At 32.3% G+C, this 27,411-nt stretch overlaps 1 protein-coding gene across 1 annotated transcript in view; it reads right to left on the reverse strand.

Annotated features, from left to right (window-relative positions):
- Positions 1–990: 990 nt before the first annotated feature.
- The window catches only part of ETNK1 (ethanolamine kinase 1), a 45,418-nt gene continuing 18,997 nt past the window's right edge, over positions 991–27,411 (reverse strand). The window contains exons 2-8 of the mRNA XM_063075570.1: positions 25,968–26,227; positions 22,716–22,856; positions 18,167–18,309; positions 9,674–9,757; positions 7,883–8,043; positions 2,143–2,216; positions 991–1,815 (exon numbers count right to left, since the gene is read on the reverse strand). Coding sequence (XP_062931640.1) covers positions 1,743–1,815; positions 2,143–2,216; positions 7,883–8,043; positions 9,674–9,757; positions 18,167–18,309; positions 22,716–22,856; positions 25,968–26,227 — 936 coding nt within the window. The 3' untranslated portion in view covers positions 991–1,742. The remainder of the gene's footprint in view (positions 1,816–2,142; positions 2,217–7,882; positions 8,044–9,673; positions 9,758–18,166; positions 18,310–22,715; positions 22,857–25,967; positions 26,228–27,411) is intronic.

Here is a 27,411-nt window from a genome sequence, read left to right on the forward strand (position 1 = left end):
GGCAAAATTCTATTGATCTTACAGTAATGTGGTTTATAAAAACACAAGTGAACATTTATAACATTGGGGAGGTAGAAACCAAATCTTGGTCTAACACTGTTATAGATACAAACATATTTTAAGATTCTACTTATGTAACTAGAATTTACCATTTAAAATGGCCTTTAAGAGTTTCTACGTATTTTATTAGCTTTAAACATCTTGAGATAATCCAAGTATTTTAAAGCACTTGATGAGAATATAAGTCATTTTGAAATAATACATCAGACTCCCCAGAAGATTTCTCAGAGGATAAATCTGTAGTTGCATATTTTGAATATGCAGATCCATTAAGCCAACTTTGTACATGGGCACTTATATGACCAAAGTGCAAAGCCCATCAGACTAATTTTCTAAGTAAAGTTAACCATGACTGTTCAACTCCACACAGCAGTCTTCAAACCTTGAAGCTTACTTATCTATCCCAAAGATCTATCTTCCTCCCGTACAATAATTGCCTGCCTCTTACTCCCAGACAAAATTAAAAAAACACTTAAACAAAAACAAGAGAAATAAAAACAAACAGAAGCCTTCCTACCATGAGTATTTCTGCTTAATTCACATTTTGTTATTTGTCAGATTTTAAGTGTACAAGATCAATGTCCTAAAAGTTCTTAATTTAATTCTTTTAACTGCCTCAACGTATTACTCTGAACTTTTATGTATCAAGTAATCATTTGCTATCACTCTAAAGACATGGAACCAAACTAAAACATGAAACTGAAATGTAAGGAATGAATCTGGATAGGTAAAAAAGAATTCATCTAAACGTTATTTTCTTATTTCCAAGTATGATAAACTTTGTAAATTTGTTTCAAAATTTAGCAATACTAGCTACTATTTAATAAATAAAAACATAGAGCATCTCAATAAGTAAAGCAAGATTTTTGGTTAGAAACAATTTGATAGAGTAAAATTTTTAAAACTGAAACTAGTAACTTAAATGGCCATGTTTAGCATTTGAAAACATTGCTTAATATATATTTTGGTAACATCAAATCATTATACTTATTCCAAGATTATATGGTAAATATTTATATTTATATTGAAAGAGAGGGGAAATTAATTCTAAGTTATATTCCCCCCAAAAAAGAAATGCTCCCTAATATTCAATTCAAAAAGATGTACCACCAATAGAGACAGTGTATTTCACTCTCCTAAACAGATATTTTCATATGAACATCCCAAGTTATCCATACAGTCAACAACTGGCATTTCAGAAGAAAATGATTCATTTTACTTACAGTGCATCAAGATAAAAAGGTTATACTGAACGACAATAATGTTTACTAAAATTAATACTATTAAAGTAAAACTTTAAAAGAATTTCTCTGGAACATTTTCATTGCTTATACTCAAAACAGATGAAACAGATGAAAACAGTCACAAAATCATGTTAAATTTATAATAAATAATTCACATATAACATAGATTAAAGTATCAAAGAAAGGCTTAAACTGACACCTTTACACCTTTTGCAGATTTAACAAATTTCTACTCCACCACATATTGATAGCAGTAGGTATATTTCTTGACATTATTTGGTCTATTTAAAAAATTGACTGGTTGTTAAGAGGCATAATTTGTAAAGCAAAATAACCAAATAAAATAACAGAATTTTAACAAATATTGGCTTTTTGGAATTTCTTAAGAAAAGATTCACAAGCATTGCTCAGCTACTTGAGAAAAATTAAATCTCTTCTTTACTCAGGCACTTTTAACGCAGTAACCTCAGGCTTCATTTTAAAGTACTGGTTAAAACGAACAATTGCATATCTAGTGAGAAAAGAGAATAACCATAAAATTAGTCAAAGCTGAAAAACTTAATCCATCCTTTACTTCCACTCACCCTTCTAAGCTGGTTTTTTAAAAGTTTAAGATTTTCAAAGGACATATTTTTAGTTTATTGCGCCACCTACTGGACACTTTTCTAATACTGAGAGCATTTAGCTTGCAGCAGATTTCTTCACAGACCAATTATTAAATATATGCAGGCTTTACAATATTTGACTGAAAATAACTGCAGCGTTCTCTATTAGTTCTAGTTGTTAATACAAACAAAAGTAGAGACAAATGCAATGCATACAGTAAAACTAAACTTACCCAAGGAAGTCAAACTCAATAGTAGAGTATTTGGCTTGAATCAAAGACCACAATCCCCAAAAGAAATGGGAAGCCTTAAAGGAGGAAAGAAAAATAAAAAATTATAGTAATGAATTTCTTTGTTAAACAAATATCAAATTATCAATTCTATCCTCTTCATCAACTCCATTCCTGATACTGTTTTTTTCTAGTAAGCCAGACATTAAAGAAATTTGCAAAAGTGAAAAATAATACCATTCTTCTCATTAAGTCATTTTTTACTCTGGAAAATTGTCTTTACACTTTAAAAAGTGGTTATTTAACATGTAATGACTTTATTTTTAGTATACATTGAATAAATATTTTAAATTTTATTTTCATTTCTAATATAGTGAATGTTGATAAAAATGTTTATAACTCATATAAATGAAAGGTCACAGAAGTCTTCAAAAAAAATCCTAAAGTGTAAAGGGGTTCTGAGTTCAAAAAGCTTGAGAACCAGCTGGCCTTAGAGCGTGGTGATGATAACACCAAGGTCCAGGGTTCAATTTCTGTATCTCACACGCACACACGCACGCACGCACGCACACACGCACGCAACGCACGCACGTGCACGCGCGCGCGCACACACACACAATGAGAACCTCTTGTCTAAATCACCTTGGCATATTTTAAGTGATATAAAATTATCTGTAGATGGTACCCTAATCTCTTTACCCTACGAAGTTTGTTCTGTAGTGGAAAAGACTGAGAAATCAGGAGTCATTCTGAATTTAAAAATAACATCGACCTAGCTCTTCTCACCATTTCAAGCGCAGCTGGTAACTATATTTCTCAATCAATTTTTATTCAGATAGTACTATACATTAACTAAATGATTCCACACTAGAGAAGGATTATACATAAAACTTCACAAGAATCTCATTTTTGTTAGGCAGCTCTTTTTATAAAAAAGTGAAAGATGAAAAATTTATTCATAACATTAGGTTCTAAATGTATAAAAAGGCAGGAAACAGCCTGTTTATCACGTGCATTCTTAAAAAAAAAAAAAAAAAGTAAGTCCAAATAAAATAACATTCTGTGATTTACTTATACTATTTCTCTCATGTTCAGAAGTTATGGATATGTAAGTCTGTCTAAAAGCGCATTTTAATTTCAGGCTACTCACCCCTGTGGCAAAGAAAAATGCAAGCTTTATATATACTAAGCTAAAATAAACCCTGTTTTCTCAAAAACCCCAATGTAACTCTTAATGTTTTACCTAGAAAGAATCCCAAGTCTTCATACAATGTGTCTGAAAACTCCTCAAAGCTTAAAAAACCCACTATGTACACTCTATTTGGTTTTATAGTGTTTGCGCTATTAATTAACTATGATAAACAATCAATAACAAGTGAGGTCTTGTAATTTTTAGAAGTCTGATCATACTCTGAGCAAACACTTATTAACCATTTATTTAAAAACTTGTATACTCTGATTTTATTCAGACCTGTTTTTCCCATTATCAAAGCAGATTTACAATGTACATATGCCATCTTCTTAATAACAAGTGATCAAGAAAGGAGTCATCCACAGAGGACATAGTATTTAAGACATGTCCATAAGGAACAAGAGGAATTTGCCAGGGGATGTAGGGAAAAGGGCATTCCAGTGAGAAGGGACAACGTATACAAAAGTATGCCAAGCACGAAACATCATGGTGTATGCAGAAACAAAATGACTCTGGTAGAGTAGGAGAAGGAGGTGGAAAACAGCAGGATATAAAGACAGAATTTATAGATGCTAATATTTGGGTATCATTCTGTAGGTCATAAGGAGCCATAAAATAGGCAAGTGTTGTACACAATTAAGTTCAATGAATCAGATCAGATTCTAATCACTGAACAAGATCACTTTTTTAATGTACGGGATGAATTAAAGACAAAAAACTGAAGGCAAAGAGACAAGCAAAGACTAATCTAGATTAAGGCTTTAATTGGGGTGATGGCAATAAGATGGGGTTGAATTGAAAAAATTTTAGGAACCAAGAACAACAGAACTTGGAAACAAAAAATCTAAGGATAAGGAAGAACAACAACACATGAGAAAATTTTCTGGTTTTAGAATATATCAACTAAATGGATGGGTGTTTTAATTAAATCAAAATAGTAAAATCAAGAGTAAATACTGTGGTAGAAGGCAGAGTGCACAAAGTAAAATAGAGGTTTAGACATGTGGTCAGATACTAATGGGACCCTGGACAGAAACAGTCTGGAGCTCAAAAGTGGGAAGAAACTCAAATTGGGATGATTAACAGAAATAAAAGCCTTACGACTAAATCACCCACTGAAAGTAATATCAAGTGAAAGGAGGGGGCAGTCCCAAAATCAGAACACTAGAGAATACTAAAATGTAAGAAGGTTGGGGGAAGAGGAGGAAAAAAGGAGCCAGGGGAGGAGACTAAGCAGGAAAGTACAGAAAGAGAAGAACCAAGAAGAATGCATCATGCAGCTTTCAAATGATTCCAAACACTTACATAGTTTGCTATGTGAATGATACATGTTTCGCTGTAGTAAAAACTTGGGAGTGTATTGCCCCCTCCCTTCCAGAATATGACATCTTATCAGATCCATACATGATATATGCAGCTACTCTCCTCCTCTTGAGAACAGAAGTCTCATCAGAGCCCATATGTAAGAACTTGCAGCAAACTCCCCCTCCCTCTTGGGAATGCTACATCACACCTTATCAGACCCACATGTGAGTTACTAACCTCAACCATTGAACTTCAAAATACATATAAAATTAGGAGTTTGACACTATGCGAGCTTAGGTTGTGACAGGCTGCACTCTGTCAACCATTTCTCCAAACTCAAGGAGCTCAGGCCTTGACAGGCCTTTGAGCTCTGAAACCTTATCCACCAGCACCACACTCTAGCATCGAGGTACTTTAGATGTCATCATGAATCTCTACTGTGTTGGTGAAGCCAGTTTCTCCCAAGAAACTGCTCGTAAAAATGTATACCTTATTCAATTAGACTTTACTTTCCACAGTAAAGTAAGAAGTTTAAAAAAGTAAAAAAAGTAAAGTTCCATCCTAATCAAACTAGACTTTAATAGTTTTAAAGTAGTGTTCACTGACTGAACTTCATAGAGTTCACTCACTATGTGGTTAATGTACCTCGTCTATCACGTGTATTCACTGTGAGATTTGCTCACATTATTCTCCCCCTCTCTAAGCACTGTGAACCTAAGAGCAAAAAAAAAAAAAAAATTCTCTTTGTATGGCAATAAACTGTGTGATTCATATAATCATACTTTTATCATCTACTTATTTTCACCACACAGAACAAAAATGAATCAAAAAAGTCAATGAAAAAGAAAATTTTAAGAATCAGTGGTAAATACTGTCAAATGCTATGGACAAATCAAGCAAGATAAGGACCAAAAAGTTTAAATTAGACTTAGCAATTACATCATTATCGGTAACCCTTACCTGAATTATTTTTTTTTAAGTAGTGTGGAAAAAGGCAGATTGCAGTGGTCTGAAGAGTGCATGAAAGATGATAAAGGAGAAAGATTGAAGGTTTGCTTTTATTTCCCCCTACATTCCCAATTATTTCTTCAATCACTTGAGATTGACAAACATTATTGATCAGTGGGATGAAATTAAAAGTTGGTGAGAAAGATAAACTGGCTAGCTAAAAAGAAGCTATAAAAACAGTCTTGAAAAAGAAAAGAATATCAAAAGGAAAGGTGGTAATCTCAGTAAAGGGTACTGACAAAGCCATGTGTGAGTGTTCTGCTAAGTTCTGCTATCTTCTTTCTTTTCTGAAGATAGAAAGAGCCACTGATGCAATAAAGTAACATATCCCAGGAGAAAAAGGGCAAGAAAAGCACACAACGGACAATCAGAAGAATCTTAATAAAATAAGAAGAGGAATTCAGACAAAAGCTGCCTTAAGAAATAAAGGGTTTTCAATGGTTACTTAATGAAGAAAAATTAGAAACTGGTATCTGAACCTCAGAGCATAAAAAACTTACCATATATGCTCATGCAAAAGCTAAGTATATGTAAATTCAGAGAAGATGCTAAATGAGGAATACTATTTAAAAGGTATTGAAATTTTATGTCTCTATCAACCATCCCTAATCCTTTTTCTATCAGACCTTCTACTGAATGTATGACACTGAATATATTTGCTACACGTTTTATGGAGATATTCTTTCTTTTTTTTAATCAGGTTAAATAAGTTTCCTTCCAATTCTAATTTACAAAGAATTTTAAATAGGAATGGGTGTTAAATTTTACCACACACAAAAAATTATTTTGTGCATCTTATTTGCACTTCTAAATTATAATCATTTTGAAGGAAAGCACCATGTTTTTAGTTCTTTTTTAAACTTCCAATCTACCTGACCTAAAGTAGCAATAAGTACTTAATATCTGATTAACGAATATTTATAAACAACTTGGTGATCAAACCAGAAGTAACTGTATCCTTCAATACCATGTAAAGATACAAATACAATATGCCAGAAAAGGGGTTAAACATCATCAAAAGTTTACAAGGGAACCCAAAGTAGCAAACAATGTGACTGCTGACTAAGAATTTATGAGCTACATGTACTTTAGGTAGAAATTAATAAATTCAATGCTGACGAATATGAGAAATTAAATGGGTACATGGAAAAAATACAAATTACAGCAACAATAATATTCGTTAATACAGACATTAGCAAAATAGGAGTATTAAGTTGATTCTGAAATCCATTCATCCTAATGAGAAAGAAAGCCCTACTTCCCTACTTTAAGATCATGCTTAAACAGAACAAATAGAAACAGCAGGCATCCTAGGACCAGCTGGAGAGCGTGCCATTAATCGAACCAACAGTTCTACTGAAAATAGATATCAGAACAGCAGGTAAAGTCACATTTCAGCGCAGCCTCTTACTTGAGAAGTATTCTAAGTGACTCTGGGAAAATGATGCTCTTAAAACTATGGAAATAGTACACTTGCTAGGGTCTACTTGTGAAGACAATATAGCAAATATTCCCCATGTCAATTGTACAAAATTATATTAAAACTAACAAGTAGCTAAAATAACTTTGACCTAGTATTCAATTTAACTGTCTAACACCTTAATTGTAAACTCATTCTAATACAACACATTATTCTCAAAAGATAATTTAAATAAACTAATTTTTTTTAAACAAATGCATGTACTGAGATGTGGGTCTTAATAAAACATTAAAACATTAAAAAAGCTGGGAATAACTGCCTATCAAACGAAGGTCAAGAAGACAAAACACTGAACAAGTCATGCAAATTTAATTCTACTAGTTGTTCCAAACTACCTTTATCATAACATTAAGATGTGATAATTAAAAGTGTTGTGGAAAACTTCATTTCCCATAAACCTGTCTTTAATTGTATGTTTTTCATAATGTAAAGAAAGAGATATAAGAAACGGCTTCACACATTAATCCTAACCCTAACTAGAATTCATTCATTAAATAAATAATTACTAAGCATCTACAATATGGCCAGGCACTGTTCTAGGAGATGGGGATACAGTAGTGCATGAAACAAAATTTTTGTCCCCAAAAACAATGCAACAGGGTAAACTATAGAGTAAACTATGAACAACCATGTTTTTTCATTATTTTGAACAAAAATTCACAAAACTTAAAACTGAGAAACTGTTTTACAAGATGATGAAAATTTAGAAGATTTTAAAATTATATTGAGAATCTTTCATTTTTCACATTTAAACTTACCAATGCAAACTGATTGACTTGAATGAAGAGTATTTCTACCTCCTTTTCAGTAACTTCAGTACCAAAGCCCTTATATTCTTTGTAGGCTTCAAGGTAAGAACGCAGCCACTGGCCTTGTAGTTCTCTATCTGGATAGAGACTATAGTCTACATCACTCATACCTTTAGAAAAACAAAATGCATTCAAGATTTTAAGAATTCATACTCTTCTGCATACTTTAATAATCCTTACCACCAACATATTTTGTCATATCACCATAATCAGTTCTCATTGCTTCAATTTTTTCCTCAAAGAATACAGCTTGAATCACCTGTATTAGAAGCTCAAAATCTGCATTTTAAGGAAATCCTTAAGCACATTAACATTTGGAGCACTACCTCAAACTGTGGCTCTAAAACTTTTCTGATCATGACTCGTGGTAAGAAACACACATTTTTATTGAGACCTTATACATACACCTAACTGATAATTAAGTTTCACAAGATAATATTTACCCCAACTACATATTCCAACTCTCATACTTTCTATTTCTACTCTTTTCCATTCCCTGTAAACAAAAGTGATTATTCCACCAATTTGATTTCATGATACGCAGTTTAAAAATACTAACCTAGAAGATAATGCTCATACTATTTTGCCTAGCACTGAAAGTTCTTCGTAAGTTGTTCTAAACCCACCTCTCTAGTCTTATAACCTTCTATTCTCCTTCACGAATTTTATATCCTACAAAAATAAGCAATTCATCTTGAAGTTTTCTTCCCCTTTCCCGAAGTGCCTTCCCTTCTCTTCTATTTGCACATCCAAACTTTATCTTTTAAGCTTCAGCTCAATTTTTTTCTCCACAAAACTGTTCTAAGATCACTAGAGTTTCCTCTTTCACATCCACAGAAGTAACATCTGTATTACTAACACGGTGATATCTCATTATATGCAAAGTTGGTTTCCTCTTCTATAGGTGATATATGTGAAAATAAGTACAGCACATACATGTGGCTATAGCATGTATATGATAAGCTTGGTGGAGGGAAATAATTTCCCAATCTGGTAATCTGAAGTATATAAAAATACATGAATACATAAATATAAATTCAGCAATGAAAAATTCCTACTAGGTGTAAACCATCCAAAGGAATTTCCTAATTTTCAGTTTTAGAGCATTTCATGTTTCTAAATATAGAGTCATTAAATGAATTTTAAATTAATGCTACTTACATTAAAAAAAAAACTAAAACTTTTATACTTAATGGTTGTTATAGATTAATATTCAGGGGTAAAAAAAACAAAACAAACAAACAAAAACCAACTTTTCAATATTCATGGCCAAAAAAAATTCTTTTTTCTTTTTAGTTTAGTTAACCAATATTCCAAAAGCCCAGGTTTACGATGAAAAAAGCAAAGCCTCCTAAATGATAAAAAAAATTAGGTTCCCATCTTAGTCCTCTCTATTTTACTGTGACCTTGGTGAGTTACTTTCCTCATCTGTAAACTGGGTAATATTACCTTATAGGATCACTGTGGAGAAAAAAATGAGATGAGATTTACGAAGCACCTAGCACTGTATCATGTCTTAACAGAAGTCACAATCATTTTTCTCCTATCTATGGCAATTAAGAAATTTTGGTCATCTCCTCTTTCCTCCAGTAAGAAACAAAAACAAAGCAAAAAGGTGAACAAGAAGTGAAAAGATGTCATTCCTGCTGCCAGTTCATTTTCTTTAAAGAAAAAAAAAATTCTAAAAATATCATTTCAAAGTTAAATAAGTTACTCCATTAGAGAAACCCTGAATTTTACCTGCAAATTCATTGAAATGATTTCCGATATCATATGCCAGGTAGTTGTATCCAGAATATTCATAATCAATGAACTGTACATCACCTATGTGAGACACAAAAACAAAGACATTAAGACACCACATATGAGATCAGAAAATCCCTATGCTATTTGTAATGAAATAGCTTCCAACTGTTTGTCTCATTGTACGTGCTTGGTTACATGCACTTCTGAGACATTACAGGGTAAGGCTGTGAATTTTATGGCAATGAGCTTTACAAATTCAGATTATGTCTCTTGGTCAACAGCTTCTTTGTAAACACTAATGCCCACTTTATTAAAGAAAAATGAAAATACACTCAGTCATTCTCTAAGTTCAAACAAAAGAGAAATATGTCTTTCACCACATGGGGGCATCAGTTACTTTAAAATTCAAGTTTAATTAGAAATGAAAGCTATCTTTGGAAATTGTTGATAATCTATGCAATTTTATAAAAACTTAATCTATGATATTTCAACAGTAAATTGAAAAGTGTATCTACATGTGGAAATCCAATATAAACTTTGAAAAATTTGAATTTTGTAAATCTTGCAGTAATGCTGTAATACTTGCTGATCAACTTAATATCACTAATTTAAGAAGTTAGTTGCTTACATTTTTCTTACATTTTTATAGAATTCCACATAACTAAGGTTTTATACATCTGATCAGCATTAAGGTAGTGGTTTCATTTTTTAAAAAGAGCAAAAGAATAGTTTCTTTTTAATGTGTATAAGTTTGAGAAATGTTTACATTAGCTAAATAGATTCCTCTTTTATTACTACATATATGTATTATATATTGTATATTATAATGAATTATAATGTATATGTGTATATAGGTATTTCATTATAATTCTGCAAAGATAATCCTGTCCAAGGGGCATATTCCTACCTACTTTTAATTTTTGAGCACTGACTATTATAAAGGGTTTGGCTCAGCAAAGACATATATAGGTCCTATTCAGACAAGAGAAAAAATAAGGGGGAAAAGAAAAAGAAAAGAAGAGAGACATTTAAAAAAAAAAAAAAGTCAGCGTGGGTCACTAAATACCAAGGATCACAAACTCAAAGGCTTACAGGGGCATGGAGTTAAAATGGTACATACATGAACAGAGATGGCTGTAAGAATAGTTTCTAACTGCTTATATTATGAAAATGTATAACATCTGCCTAGTTACGCTCAAACATCAATCTCCTTGTCTACACATACTGGCATTTCCCAAATAAAACAGCTTTTGCACTAAAATGTCTTGATATAGATTTGTAAATTTAATCTGGGGAAGTATGTTGATCATATTCAAACAGAGAAAAACAAAATTATGTGACAAAAAAAATCATGGCAAATGCAGTGCTTTACATAAAAGCAAAAAAATTTTACATAGAATGGTATTTAATATGTAATTCTAATCCTGTATAAATAATAGTCAAGTCAAGAGTAAAATAAGTGAGAATGATCAAAGTATCACATACCAGTTATCAAAATCCAATGCATATTATATTAAATGTAAGATTTTTAAATGTTGGTGACAATAAATCACTGCAACCACAATATATTCTTGAATTCACAGAACACTATTCCACAAAAAATATTACAGTACAAAAAATCACTTTATTAAACTGCAGAACAGGAAGTTGGAACATGTATTAAAATATCTTTTCTAGGAATCACTGGAAGTGAGAGGGTGAAGAGCACCATCATGGTAAAATATGCCCAGCCATGAAAATAAAATAAAAAATTAAATAAAGCCATGAAAAAATCTCATTTCAAAAATAATGACCAGGGGAATTAGAAATGTCATATGAAAAATAGATATCCAAATTATTAAAACTATTATGTCTAAAGGGGGGGAAGCATATAATGCATAGAGAAAAAAAGATAAATAGAAATAAGCCAAAACAAAATGTTTAAACATGTTGTTACAGATGATAGACAAGCAACTTTTTTTCCTCTCATTTCTAATTTTAAAATTCTTTGCAATAAATTTTAATTTGGGGAGGAAAAATGTTATTTAAAAAAGAATAAGATGAATTCTCTGTACAAACTGTCTATAAAGTAAGAGACTAAACTTAACAATTTGGGAGATAATTTATCCACCAGCCATCAAAAAATCAGGATACAAGATTTGCCAGTGCACAACTGTGGCAACTGAACAGTTTGAACATATAACTTTTTAAATTGCAGCTGTTGATTGCTTTAGCTCTTTAAATACAAATTCTTGTAGAGCTCATATTAACCATTACATGCCAATAAAAATACACAGCCCAGTCCTGAAGCTTACTTTTGCCACATAAATAAAAGCTTCAATTTCAATTTTCAACATTATATTTAGAATTTGGCAAATAGTTAAAATGGCAGGTAAAATACACCTGCTTGTAAAGTAAATACAATTTAATTTAAACACAGACCATTTTAAGAAAAGTTAAAATCTGTTTCAGTACAAAAATTTTAGCAATGACTTTTTGTAGTAGCATTAATTCATTAAAACTAGCCTTTATTTTTAAATGCTATGTTGAGTTTATAAATAATGAAATTTAAAAAATAAGAAAATGAAGCTAACAAGATACAGATGAGGCTGTTACCAGGCTCCGTGCATGTGAACAAGTGATGCGATAAACCTCCAGTCAGTGCGTTTAAGAAGCACGGGGTGCGCCGCCACATGGCAGCAACAATGGCATACCTAATCTGTAGCAGATGAAGAAAATTTGGCAAACTCACATTTTACAAGACACAAAGCTTAAAAGGAAAAAAAAATTTTTTTAATCTGCATTAACTAGTCTTTTTCAAACTACTGCAAATAAAGTGGAACTCAACCTTAAATTTAACCTTCTGCAACAAGGTAAACTTAAAGAGACCTACTTCCATTATTTTTAGGGTGCCAGAAAAATCAAATTACTGGAAAATGCTTTCCTATCAAAAGAAAATATATTTTTTTCTCCCATAAATTTAACTTCTGATTTCTAAAATTTCCCATTATTTAGAGGTATGTCCACATCACTATTAATAATTAGCATATAGCATGGCCATCTTGTAAATTCTTTAAGACATGAATTTTTAATTAGGGTTTCAAGGATAGAAAGACAATGAGAATGCTCCCTAAAATTTTACACAAAATTTTATGTGTATGTGCATTTTCCAAGGAGGAGATTCTCTATTTTCCAGATTCTCAAGGGATCCATTATCTCTAAAAAGTAAAGAACCACTATGCTAAGGGCTGGGACAGCTATTTTATTTGTCTTTATATAATTAGCACAATAATAAGCATATAATGGGTAAAGCACATGATTAATGGATAAAACTTAAATTTTGAAAAGCTGTATTTTATTTATTACTATCTTCACCACAGTAATAAAATCCACATACTACTGAGTTAAACTGTTCAAATCTCAGTATACTGAAAATAGTCTACCAATTTTTAAAGCATTTTAAAACCAAAAAAGTAATAATTTATTACCTGAGGTTATCTAATCATATACAATACATTTGTTTGGTTTCCTTTTATTTTTAAGGAATTTAAAATTATATTTAAGTTGTTAAGGAGACAGGGATAAAAATGAAAAGCAAAAGATTCATTACGAGAACCTGAAAATCTTTCCAACTCACTAGTTTTGCAGTGGTAGACAGGCTGGAAAGAGAACAATGAGAAAAGTAACCATAATCATATCAATGTTAACAGAACGTTTTTTGACACAAAAAGGGATTATTCTGGTCTGGGAAACTTCCCCTTCATACCTCACTCTGGTGTCCAGTCATACTCTGTGTACACCTTCACCATAGCACTCATCATTCTAAATGTAAGTATCTGTTTAGTGATCTGACTCCTCCACTACATGATACATGCCTCCTAGAGGGGCAGTAGGGCTCCTTTTATCTTTCATTATGCAATCCACAGAGCAATCCACAGCACATGGGAAGTACTGAAATGCTAGTGACATAAATGGAAGTTTTGCAGAGAATGCTGAGACAAAATAACACATGTTGGGGGAAGGGGAGCAAATTAAACATGAAATACTAAAGGAAGAAAGTGTAGAATTTCTGCCATTCTATTAAAGTATATGACTGAATACACAGTGGGCCTGAATGCATGAATAAAATCAATTAAAGTTTAGAAAACACTTAAATAGTAACTATCTTAGGTCACTGTTCGTTTTTTATAGTCTATTTAAGTTTTTTATTATCTGACAGATATTTTATTTTCTTTTTTTGCAGTTGGCTGGTATGGGGATCTGAACCCTTGACCTTCGTGTTATAATACCACATGCTAACCAACTCAGCTTGCCGGCCAGCCACTGGGATATTTTATTTTCTGCTAACTAGTGGATCAGAATATAGATTAAAACAGGGTTAAGATTATCCTTCATAAGAAACACTCCATCCTGGAAAACATAGGTTATGAAATACAAAAATAAATTTATATTTATTTGAATTTTAAAATAAAACCAAGTTAAAAAAAACTCTTCTAAGTCATTTAAAGCATCAATAAAACAACCACAACTACAATAATGCCTTCTCATGAATAATGATAGGGTGGATAAGATTTAGAGCCAATCAAGTGATTAAGAATGGTGACTAATCTGTTTTCTATTCATATTGTGTAAAATTCTAAAGAAAACCCTGGTTTACTTATATTTCCCAGAAAGCTTTCCTTTCTTTTCTTCTACTCATTTGTATTTCCTTAAAGAGCTGTAAATCTGCTTCTTGCATTTTGCTGACAAATGAAAACAGTGATTGCCATTACTGAAATTTAAAGTTATATATTAAATCTTTATAAGAGCTTTTATGAAGAAAGGGAGGATAGGGAGAGAAACAAAACCACCACCAAAAATCATTAGACCAACAACATTCTGACAGAGCATCAAGACATGAGACAGCAATCTCAAAAGCTGTAGCAATTATCTCTGACATGTCAGCAGTTAAAAGAATTAGTTAAAATTAAAATATTAGATTTGAAGTCCATTAGTGAATAAGCAATGTTACAATTTGTTCTACTTAAACTCTATTAAATTAATGATTTATTTAAAAGATGACTGGTAAGTCTTACAGTTCTGGAGCAAGAACTGCTGCTTTTGGGTTTTTTATTATGGATCAAATTCTATCATTAAGTATTCTTTTCTTACCTTTTTAGGATGTCATTTCACTGAAGGCAAGGAATGGGCTGCTGTTTATCAACCACCTAATTCCTGGCACTAACTTTTCAAAAATCTTGACAGCTACCATCAACTTCAGAAAGGAAGCTCATTCTTCTCCCCCAAATTCCTGAGTTCTGTCAGATGACTTGGTGAAAGCAAGTAGAGGCAGTATTCTTTCCTGTAATACCTACCAGTTCCTGTAACATTCACAGATGAAAATGCCTACAAACTGCAGGGTGCCCATAGTCTTTGTGTGCATGTGTGTATGAATATGTATGTATGAGGGTACTTCAAAGTTCGTGGAAAAACATAACTAGAAGATAATACAAATCTTTCCATGAACTCTTAAGCACCCTCATGTGTACATATATACATACATATACACATTTTCTAAAATTTTAAATCAATCGCTTGAGTTATAGTTAAGGTAGAAACTATAGGTTGTACTTAAAGACAAATCAAATTGTCATCTCATGCCTGTGAGCCATAATTCTACTAGTTATAGGATATAATTAACCTTCTGGTCTACAGTAACCATTTATTATTTTTTCAGAATCAGATACATTTTTAAAATGCATGCTATACAGGAGTTGGCAAACTACGTGTGTTCAAGCTAAATCCAGCCCACCACTTGTTTTTAAAAATTAAGTTTTACTGGAACATATCCACACTTGTTTATTTAAATACTGTCTATGGCTGTGTTCATGTTACAACACAGAGTTGAATAGCTGCAATGAAGACTGCAATATGGCCCACCAAGCCTAAAAATGCACTATCTAGCCCATTAAAGAAAAAGTTTGCCAACCCCTATCTTAGTAATAGCTACAACTGAGAGCTGCTATAAAGAGACAAAATGACTTGTCTAATATTACTTTACTTCTGTAAGCAACTGAGCAGGGATTTGAACCCAAGTATGCTTGGTTCCAAAATCTATACTCTTTCTGACTTCTACTCGTTGTAAACTAAACTTTAATATGTCTGATTCTAAGAGTTACTTAGAGATTTTCTAGTTAGAATATAAAAAATTTAAGTCATTATGGCCTAAAAATATATGCAGAGACTTCAAGATGCAGAGACTCAAATATGTCATATCATTATATTATCTCAAAAAACCATTAGTTCCAAATCTGAAACATAATGCTAAAGAATAAAATAAGCTTCTTGCCACAGTTTCATGAGTTTTAAGGTTCTACTGGAACATTCTAATCATATTTTCTTAAAGCTATGTATTAACTAATCACATTAAGAATTGATTTTTTTTTTTTTTTTTTTAAACAGATGCCACGGGGTCCAAATGAGCCTTCCTAATGGATACTAGAAACCATTGGTAAGGGCAAAACCCAGACATTTCCATAACTAACACATAAACACAACCATAAAGACAAGAAGAAACAAATGGTACAAAATAGAATTCTATGAAAAAGGGCAAATTCTAAAAGTATACCATAGTTACATTTGTGGGTCAGTGAAATTTATTCTTCTGTGTAGGAAAGAAAAATTAGATGCAAAAGTATGAGTCAGGTAACTCTTGGCAGAAAAACAAATGACAACCTTGAACTCTTAAAGCCAAATTGAATCATAAAGATTTTATTTGACAATATGGGAAGTTTTCATATGACTAATCAATAGTTTAGAGATAGACGACTATTTAAATGAAAAAATAAAAATGCATTTTTTAATACCTAAGACAAAGTAATCTGATTTTTTTGGTCCCTTATTTTTCAGTTTTATAAATAAGTTTATTCTATAAAATGAATATGTAAAAGAAACTTATAAAAATAAAAATATGAAAGGTTAAAATTATATTCCAAAGGAAATAACAGATTCTCTTTGATTAACTTGCAGTTAAAAATAAAGCTGAGTGTCCACTTCAAATGTAAGATGAAGTCCCTCACTAGAAATTCCATTATACAAAATTTGTTAGTAGGTCTTTCACTAAACTTAAAAGCTAATACACTGCATAATGCATAAGTAATGCTCCTGTTTCACAAAAGGCATTGAGATTTGGTTACTAGTATATAATGTAGTGCATATATACTATAACAATTATATAGAATAAATGGACAATAATATATGAAAGGACACTGTCAAGTACATAATATTTTACGGTATACCCGAGGTTTTAAAAAAATGATTCCACAAAAACTTCAAGACAATTCGAAATAAAGATGTTGGCTCATAATATTTTTGTGAAAAATAAGATCTCTAGTCCACATTAAAATATCAAATATAAAACATATTCAAACATGTTTTTGAAACATTTACTTAAGTCTATCACTCTTGACAGTGTTCCCTTTGGTTGGTTTTCAAGTTAAAGTCAGCTATAAATATTAACCTTTGTATTAGAATGGTTGTGATTTACAATCTAATAAGGATCATAAATACTCATAATAATTTAATTATGACCATGTTAATGAGAATTCTTTGGCTTTAGTATATTTACAACAGCACACTTCTGATTCAAAATATGGTCTTTCAACTATAATGACTATCTTCATAAACTGGTTTCCTATAAAATGCAATAGCTTCGTGGTTTCAAACACACTTTAAATTAATACTAATCCTTCAATCAAAATTATATTCTTAAATTTCAGTTTAGTATTAAAGGGCATCTATCATTTAGCAACCAAACCTCAAACCACTTTACCCAGTGAAATAATACAAGAAAGTGTTTCTTAAATATGAAAACAGAATTAGGATACAGCAAGATACGAACACTCGCAAAAAAACAAAAAGAATCACTATCTCCCTCAAAAAACATTTAAACTATTTACCAAAGCCTCTTGATTACTTTAGTAGATATAAATTTGAGCAACTACAAGTAACATTTCCTCCATCTGTGGCTCATCAAAACGTCTAACAAATCAGCACAGTAAATGGTAATGGGAAACCTGGAGACATTTGTTTCTGATACTCTTGTCCTTCCCAACACTGTGAGAAAATTTCTGTATTTATAAAGCAGTACAATGTCAATTTGTTGATTTTCCATAACTCCCATTACAAGCAGGTACACTTTCAAATATGAATAACCAAATAGGTTTTACAGTTAAATTTATAAACAAAATCATTTCATCATTTTACACTTAAATATCCAATAGTAACCACAAACTGTTCCTAACAAACCAATTCTAAAAAACATACTTTATACAAATATATAGAAAATATATATTCCTAATTTATCATTGTTACCATGTCTTTATAACCTAAAAGAAAATCTTCAAAGCTTCATGCATGTTTTTAATCCTTGCACTTGAATTAAATTTATTTTTATTGACAAAAAAATCAAAGGACCATTAAGAAAATAAAAGAAATCAACTTTACTTATTGCTAAGATCAAATACCTACCTTGTTTCTCATTGTAGATTATATTCTTACACAATAAGTCATTATGGCAAAGTACAACAGGTGAGCCCAGGTTGGAAAGAATCTCTTTCATCCAAGTCATCTCTTCCTGAAGAATCTGAGAGCTGGGGATATTGCTTAGGAACCTTTAGTTTTAAAAGAAGAGTTATATTTATCTTAGTGGCATTTTTTTTCCAGTTTGATTAAGGATTAAAATCTATTTTGAGTAAATCCTTTCCATTTAATTGCACATACTCCTGAATTAAAACAGACCAATTATTCCAAAAGTTGGAATAAAGAAAACCTTCATAGTGAACTTAAACATGAATAAAAAGAAACTGAGCAAGTTAAAATACAGTGCAGAAAAGTAAAAAAAAAAAAAAGTCACTGCAAAATTGGGGTGGGGAGTAATACATATAAACTAATAGCTAACATTTACTAAATACTATTCTAAATGTTTTACATTTATCTCCATTTTATAAATGAAGAAACTACGACACAAAGGGTTTAATAAAAAAAAGGTTTATTATTTAAAGTTACAAAGACTATTAAAAAATTAAAAATATCTATTTCAAACTTGGAAGGGTGAATGCAGTATAAATCAGCTAAATTCTCAGAATAATCAACAGATTATTGTCTACAGTAGATAAATCAGGAAATAAAGGTATACTCATATTATCTTGTTATGTTAAAAACAGAACTATTGTAGAAATTGCCTCCGAGTAGTGAGACAGGGAATGGTGGGAGGAAGCTTCATGAGCGGAACTAAAGATCACAGCTTTTTATCTTACACTATTCTATACTATTTATTGTTATATATCTACATTAATTCGATAAAAAATAAAGTTAAACAAAAATGGGCTGCTACCACTAATCCCTCAATAGCACTATCAGGCGTGCAAAACTGCCGTTAATTTACTCCTTCACTCCTTCCCTTAATACTTTAAGTCAGGTTATCTTGATTTTTTTCTCCGAAGTGTCTCAAATTACCCCTTATTTTCCATTGTACAATATAATACAGATTCTTTTTACATTACTGTATTTGCCTATGTAGGTGGTTTCTGCCTATATTTTTCCCACTACTGCATTCTTCTCTACATTCAACTTCCAAAAGTAATCCTTATATGCTCTTTTCAAAATGTTATGATTGGAGGAGCTGACAGCAGCCACCCTCTCTGCCCAGATGCAGGCAAGAAAGAGAGAATGCCCAGGGTTCTCGGGCAGAAGCCAAGGGCAGCTGACCCCTCCACCCAGATGCAGGTAAGAAAGAGAGGATGTCCAGGGTCCTTGGGCAGGAGCCAAGGCAGCCACCCCCTCCACCCAGAAGCAGGCAAGACAGCACACCAAAAATACCACTTTTGAGCAGGTGGCCCACCACAGCCATCACCACAGCCACAGCTACAGCAACAGCAGCCTGATGCTACAGCAGTAGCCACAGATGCCGTACAGGCCACCCACAAAACACTCAACTGCACTGACACAAGGAGAGTCACCAGCGGGAACTGGAAAAAGAGGATGTCTCTATCCTCAAAGCCTACTCAAGTGGTGGAAGAAGCAACTGCTCTACCTGATGACCAGACACCAACATAGAGATACTAGAAGTATGAATATCCAAGAAAATATGACACCACCAAAACAATACCGTAATTCTCAAATACAAGACCCTACAGAGCAAGAAACCCCTGAAATGACTGAAAAGGAATTCCAAGCAACAATCTTAAGGAAACTCACTGAGAAATGGGAAGACTCAGACAACATAATGAAACAAGAAAAAAAAAATCCAGGATATGAAGGAGGAAATTTACAAAGAGATTAATACCTTTAAAAAGAACATAGCATTTTAACATAGGTGTATACAAGTATAAGTTTTCATCTAAGCACTGCATGAGCCCTGCATCCTATAAATTTTGATATGTTGCACTATGATTTTTATCTCAAAGTATTCTCTAATTTCCCTGTGACATTTCTTTTTATCCATTGTTTATTTAGGAGAGTGTTGTTTTATTCCCACACATCTGTGAACTGTCTAAATTTCCTTTTGTTATTGTGGTCACAGAGCATATTTCCTTTGATCTTAGTATTTTTAAATGTATTAAGACTTGTTTTTTGGCCAAGAATAAAAAACAATTTTCTTTAAAAAAATAATTAATTTTAAAAAAATTATTTAATGGTATGATTGTTCAAGAATCTCTATTTTAAAAAAGGTACAATGTTAAATAGAAACAATAAGACTCAAAGGATTATGAACATAATCATTATAATCATGTTACAAACAAAAAGGAATGGAAGAAAACATGAAAAATAAATATTTTCAATATCTTAAATGTTTTTTATCTTCTAGTTGTACATTTTCTATCTGGGCAGAATGCTTTCTTTCTGTTATTTACCACAGCAGACCTCCAGCTTTTCCAAAGTATCACTAACCTTGAGGATTTAAAGTATATCTTGGAGAGTCTACGAAATAAAACTCAAAACCTACCTAAATAACTTTCTTCGAATAACAAAAACAATTTCAAAAATAGCAGCTAACATTTATGTAGCACTTATATGGTCAGGCACTACTTTAAACACTTTATATATACCAATTCAATTAATGCTCACAAAAACCCTGTAAGACTAATATGCTACTCGTGCTATTTCAATTTAATAAATAAACACTAAGGTAACTTGCCCAAGTTTAACAGCAGTAATGCTCATTGGCAGAACTGATATTTGATCTCTGGCTCCAGAGTCTTGTGCTCCTAACCCATACAATACTACACTGCCTCTCAACTATACGTTACCTTAAGAAGTCAAGAAAATCTTGCTTCACCATCACCATCTACCTCATTGTTTTTAAATGGTTTTCTCCAAAATTTCTCAATAAAAATAACTATTTCAAAAGAAAACTCTATTTTTATACTATAGCTTCCTGAATATCCAGCACACTGGACACACTTCCAGAAGTTTGCCAATTCTACTTTGAGGGGTATAATATCCCTATCAAACCTGAAGTTTGACAAACTACCTCCAAATACAAACACATACACAGAGTGAATCAAATTAATCTTTGAAATAATCAAACTCAATTGCCTCTTTTTCCCTAATGAATTATGACAAATAGAAAGAAACAAGAAAAAAAATCTAAGTCTTCCTTCTGTTTTTCTTGAAACAAAGATTTTCTGGATACAAAGATGGTACTTTCACATGTTTTAGATATAAAGGACAAAATAAAATTTCCAATTTTTGTATTAGTAATAACCACACTATATAAAATAAAATATAATCATATAATTTAGATTCTAAACACTGATCTTTTTTTTATATAGAATATAATAAAATACCTTAGTTTGAACCTGGGGAGTCAGCCTTACAAAAGGTAAGTAAGACTCTAGTACTTGAATTTTCAACCTCATCATCTGAGATTTTTTTTTTCCTTTTTAACATGGACTTCTGTTCCAAAGCTTTATTCCAATCACATTTACAGTACATAAAATAGTAACAGTTTCTTGTCGAAAAAACAGAAACTCTGGCCATTGTATTGATGCTGACTTAAGACAAATACAAGCCTCTACATAAGAAGAGAGTCCATATTTGAAGAATTCAACCAATCTGAGCTATCTACCTACGAAAACATCAATTCAACAGCCTACTTTAAAGGTATATAAGAAACCCAAAGAAGTCAGCTTTTGTGGAAACTGATATGTACATTTTATTTAACAAACATAATGCACAACAATTAAAAGCACTGCATATTTCCAGGAGAATTAAAACTATGCATACCTGAATTAGCACCTGGAAAGTACACAGAAAATAAAAAGGAAAAAAAAAGGAAAGCTTTACACTAAAATCATTTGAACCCAGGTTGTTCTTTGAGAAGATTCTCACTAGTATTTGATGGTAACTCATCACCTCCCTTGTGAGCTTGGTGACCAGCTAACTCAGTGTACTGCTTCATGTCTTCTGTGCTTTATGATATTAGATGTATCAAATTTGATAGATTTTATACATAAATGTAAATACAGGATAAAAAGCTTTATAACCACCCTAATTTTATTCCAAAATTACTACTCTACACTCATTATCTAAGCTTTAAATAGTCACAGTAAACTAAGACAACCCAAACTTTTTCACACTTCAATATTACCACAATGTTCCAATATATATCTCTGGGCCTTTTCAAAATTGCTAGGAACAAAAATAATTTTTTTTTAAAAAGTCCCTATGGCCAACTTGTACCATGCAAAAAGGTGCCCATTCATAGTGATCTTTATATTACAATTACTTCCAAATAAATGTTCTATATTTATGGCTTGCTCCCCTACCTCCATCTCCCCTTGCTGCTGTAGGGGTTTTTTTGGGTTTTTTTCTGGGGGTGGGGGGAGCTATGAGGCATATAGAGGCAGTTATTTCTGTAGTGCCATCTGAGAGTCAAAGAATCGATGCTTGTTTTACTTCAAGCATAGAGATAAAACCAGATTTTATACATAGAAAAATCTTGTAGTTATCTTTGAAACCCTGTAATAGAGTAAAGCAATGTAAAACATAATTCTAAATGTAAAAATAATTGTACCTTTTATTAATGTCTTCATCTCCAAATCCTGTGGAAATGAGAGAGAAATACTTTCCCATCTTTAGCCATAGATTAGATTTGGGAATCCAGCCATTGTGTGCATGGATAGCATGAATTTTAGCAAGCTGACGAGCTATTAGCCTGTTTAAAACAAAATGGCATAAAAAGAAAAAGTTAAGCATCATAAAGCTCATGTCTACTAACAAAGATTCTTGGCTTGACCAACTTTTACTCAGGCCCCTGAATCTTCCCCTAGGCCTATCTGTGCATTTCCTGTAAAATCCATTTTTAGCAAAAACCCTGCTAAGTCACTTTAGCAAGAATACCCCACCCTTAATATCTGATCACCCTTGATATCTGATCATGTTCCTTATGCTTCACCATCCCACAAATGATCTCTGATCACCCTGACCTGTCTTCAGCAAGAATCCTGTTAGGTTGGTTTAGCCAGAATCCCCCTTACCCCTGATGTTACCTCTTAGTAATTTTCCTTCTACCAACACCCCCACCCTACTCGTTGGCTATAAATTCCCACTTGCTCATGCTATATATTTGGAGGTGAGCACAATCTCTTTTCTTGCACTGCAAAATCCCATTATCATATGGTCCTGAATAAAGTCAGCCTTACCATGCTTTAACAAGTATTATTGAATTATTTTTTCTTTAACAGTTATGATGTTGTGACTCTGAATCAGATTCATCATTGGACCCCTGAATCTCTCATTCAGGACCCTAAGTATGCAACTTTGAAGCCTTTGTCCTCACTTCTTACTAACAGATGGGGGAATCCATTGGTGAGTCAGACTCCCGAACCACTACTCAGGACAAAAGTCCATTGAACCAGGCAAGGACAGATATTAATTCTTAAGATTCTGAGTATATCTCTAAAACTGGGTTAGAGTCCCAGGATTCTCTTGAAAAGTACCTCTTGGGCTGGAAGTCTCTTCTTCCTTGCTCTCTTTTTTGAGTAGGGATTATTTCCTGTCTCCCTAGGCTAGAAGTCCTTCTTTCTGGCTCTCTGTGAAGCCTCTCTGTTCTATTAGATCCTTCTTCTTCTAAGGAAACTTCTCTGACATTTGAAACTCATCTTCGTGAACCCTTACTAAATATATGCTTCACCAACTCTGTCCATCTCCCTCCTGTTGGCATGGTTTTGCTGAAGAACTTCAAAAAAAATTACAGAGGCCTAGATATTGCTCCCAGAAATTCTGATTTAACTGGTCTGGGGTCCAGCGAGGGCCTCAAGATATTCAAAAGCTTCCCAGATGACTTTAAAATGTAAAACCATTTAAGAACCACTCAACTAAGGCACACAAGGAATCTAGTGTTATTGTAAGCCTTCACCAACCTGTGATTACATAACACAGTTTTACTAGATTTTTGTACTATCACAAATATTCTTATTTTTATCCACCTAGTTTCTAATAATAAAAGAGCCCTGATTTTCCTTTGGAGAAACTTCTATCCCCTCACTTTTAGTTAATTTGGTTCACATAGAGCTAATCTCAATCCTAACTGTATCACTCAATCCATCTGCACCACTAACTTTAGGAGAGAACATATGATTCAGACTTGCCCAGAGCATTCCATCTTTCAGGTCACAGTGATTGGTTCAGGGCATATTACCCAAGCTAAGCCAAAGAGACCTGACCCTATATTTGTTGAAGCCATTAAATTGGGTTGATGCTATTAGAAGAACAAGAATTTTTCCCCTCTGGGGTGGCTAAACTGGTTAGAGAAGTCAGCTGACTGTTATTATGGCCACTCTCAAGGAATGTTTGTTAGAAGATAAAGCTACCACAGAATAAAACAGAAGACAGCAATATTCATAATGACACTGTTAGAGCCCACGGACCTACCCATGCTTGATTTGAGTATTATGTTTCTTATGTACCAATAAATTCATTCTACTTTCAGTCATTATGAATTTTTGGAGTACCATCCTCAATCAGCAGTATCAGCCTCATTCTCAATCTAATGCATTACCAAAATATTAAAATCTGTAATCTTTTTATGTATGTGTACTTTGGGTCATATCTCTCAAACAAAGAGTAAACAAACATTTATTTATATAAATTAAATAACTACTAATTGACCTTCTCCAAGACCACATACTCATGTCTGTGAGAATGTAGAAAAAAAGCAATCTGTTTTTATGACAGTCTCTCATATATGCATAGAAAGCTAAGCCCAAATCACCTTATGGGTACTAAGCAACGGGTAACTTCATGAAAGAGCCAGGTGGTGATAAAATCGAAACAAAGAATGCAAATGCATACACATGCACATTTTAAGTCAGTAAGAACTGGTTTTAAAACTTAAGGGAGAAAGCGGAAACAAGAGGCTTAAAGAAATGTATGATCTGTGATACATAAAACTGGAGGAGCAATCTACATCAACAGTATGACCCAAGGACCCCTGGAGACCTGAGATGCTTTCAAGAAGTTTGTAAGGTTAAAACTATTTTTAGAAGACATTATTTACTTTTTTCACTCTCATTCTCTCACTAGTAACAGTGTCGTTTTCAAGAGGTTTCATGATGTGAAAATGTCACCACACTGATAGCTAACAGGATGTGAATCTGATATTCTGGTGTTCTAAAAATTTATTTTAATTTCTAATATGATAAGTGTTGAAAAACATAAATCAAATAAAAAGCAATATAGCTCTTTGGGTGTTCAATTACTTTTAAGAGTTGTAAAGGTCTTAAAAATGTTAATCTATGAATGAATCTGTTGTTTTAAAATCAAGTCCATTTATGAGAGTTTTAAAGAGCAGAAAGAGAATTTTAAAAGTTGGCAATTTTAGAAGAATGATCAAGCATATGTAAGACATCGTTCTCTACAGAAAACACAATACACTGAAATAAGTAATAAAAAACTTAAAGAATAACAAAATGATGTTAATAGAATAGAATCTTAGTAAGCAAGAACATTGAAAATACGAGGAATTAAGTAGTAAGTAGTTGGCAATTCAAACACTACTTTAAAAAATTAAGGGGAAGCCTTGACCCTCTGCAGCAGGTTAATCCAAAACTTCTTGCAATCCAAACTGCAGAGACAGCAATGAGAATTGCAGATATAAAGGATTTTTTTTTCTTTAAGAAAAACAAAAACGAAAACCCTAACCAAAGAAAGTTTCTAAGTTAACCAAATAGTTGCTCAAAGAAAGAAAAGGCAGTTTTTAAAAATATTTCCTTAGTGCATTTAATACTTATTTTTCAAAAGGAAAAATTTAGGAAAAGAAATATACCTGAAAATGGCTGGGTTACGGACATGCTTTGGATCCAATGCTTCTCCCTGTATAAATTCATAGCATAGCCCATTATTGAAGGTACAGTAGAGTTGTGGTGCACAGCCATGAGCCTGCAACACTCGAAAACTCTTTACTTCTTCATCTCGATCGACTAACAACTCAGTCTTATTGCCATAAATTCTCACCAGGACTACATCCTCCATTGTATTACCCACATAACAGCCGATAAGTTTATTTGTGATTCCATCTGTGAAGAGCTGCCAGAAAAAGAAAAAATAGGGAAAAAAGCAATTATATATTTTTAAGGAATGGAATAGGAAATAACTTGAAAATAATGAGTTAAATACTAATTAAAAGAAAATTTTGTACTTCTTAACATAAAAAAGAACCTTTAGGTACAATTTTATCAAACATGTCTATAATGTTAATTCTAGATATAAACAAAAAGGAGTGCTAATGTTTAACATGTTGTCCTTAATTCCTATATCATGTCGTCCTTGATCAAAAAGTGTTAATTATTCACTCCATCTCCAATATTTCTATACAACTTTTTTAATGTCTTTTATCTCAGTCTGCCTTGTACTTCGATCAGTGACTTGTACACACCAACACAATCTCTATAATGTCAAATAGACTGGAAAACTGCTCTCTTCTTAGTATGGTATATTATATATAAAAGTCTTTAATAATGTTCGCAGGCTCAAATATTATCTACCATAACTTACATTATGGTAAATCTCCAATTCACAAAACCTCAATTTTAAATATTAACTTTAAAGATTACTTAACATAACATGCATTAAACAGTGTGTTAAGCACTCAAGTTATAACAGTTTAAACTTGAATGCTATGGCTAAAAAGAAGCACAACCTTAATTAGAGGTAGATAAAAAGGTATGTAGAGATTCCTACACTATTTTCTAAATGGGACTTTTGGGACTTTTCAAAAGCTTTAAGTCAAGTACTTCAAATCCTTTTTTATATCTGAGCACAGATGGTACATTTAAAAAGTAAACGGTGATCAGCAATACTAGCTCTCGAAGGCAATTGAAAAACTGTAATTTTCATTTTCCCATATACTAATTTGACACTAGAACTAACTCTTCCGTTTACCCAATTGTAATTGAGGACAGGGGAATTGAGGAAAGGTTCTCAAGGGGAATAAAAGAAGAAAAGGAAAAAAGTGAAAGCAAGAGTTAAGGATATTTTTTCCAAGACAACTGGGCAAGAACAAGAAAAAAGGACAGAAGATAAGTTTTAAAAGAATGTGTACACATTTAATGCCTGAGAAAGAGGATAAACGTTTCTACTTCAATTAGATTGTGATAATAAACGACATATGAAAAAGCTGTAGATCTTCAGAAGAAGATTTGAAAGAAAATATTTACTAAAATTAATACACATCTAAGAGGTGTTTATATAATGGTTTTTATTATATGCAG

Source organism: Cynocephalus volans, chromosome 12 (genome assembly GCF_027409185.1).
Source record: "Cynocephalus volans isolate mCynVol1 chromosome 12, mCynVol1.pri, whole genome shotgun sequence".
NCBI lineage: Eukaryota > Metazoa > Chordata > Mammalia > Dermoptera > Cynocephalidae > Cynocephalus > Cynocephalus volans.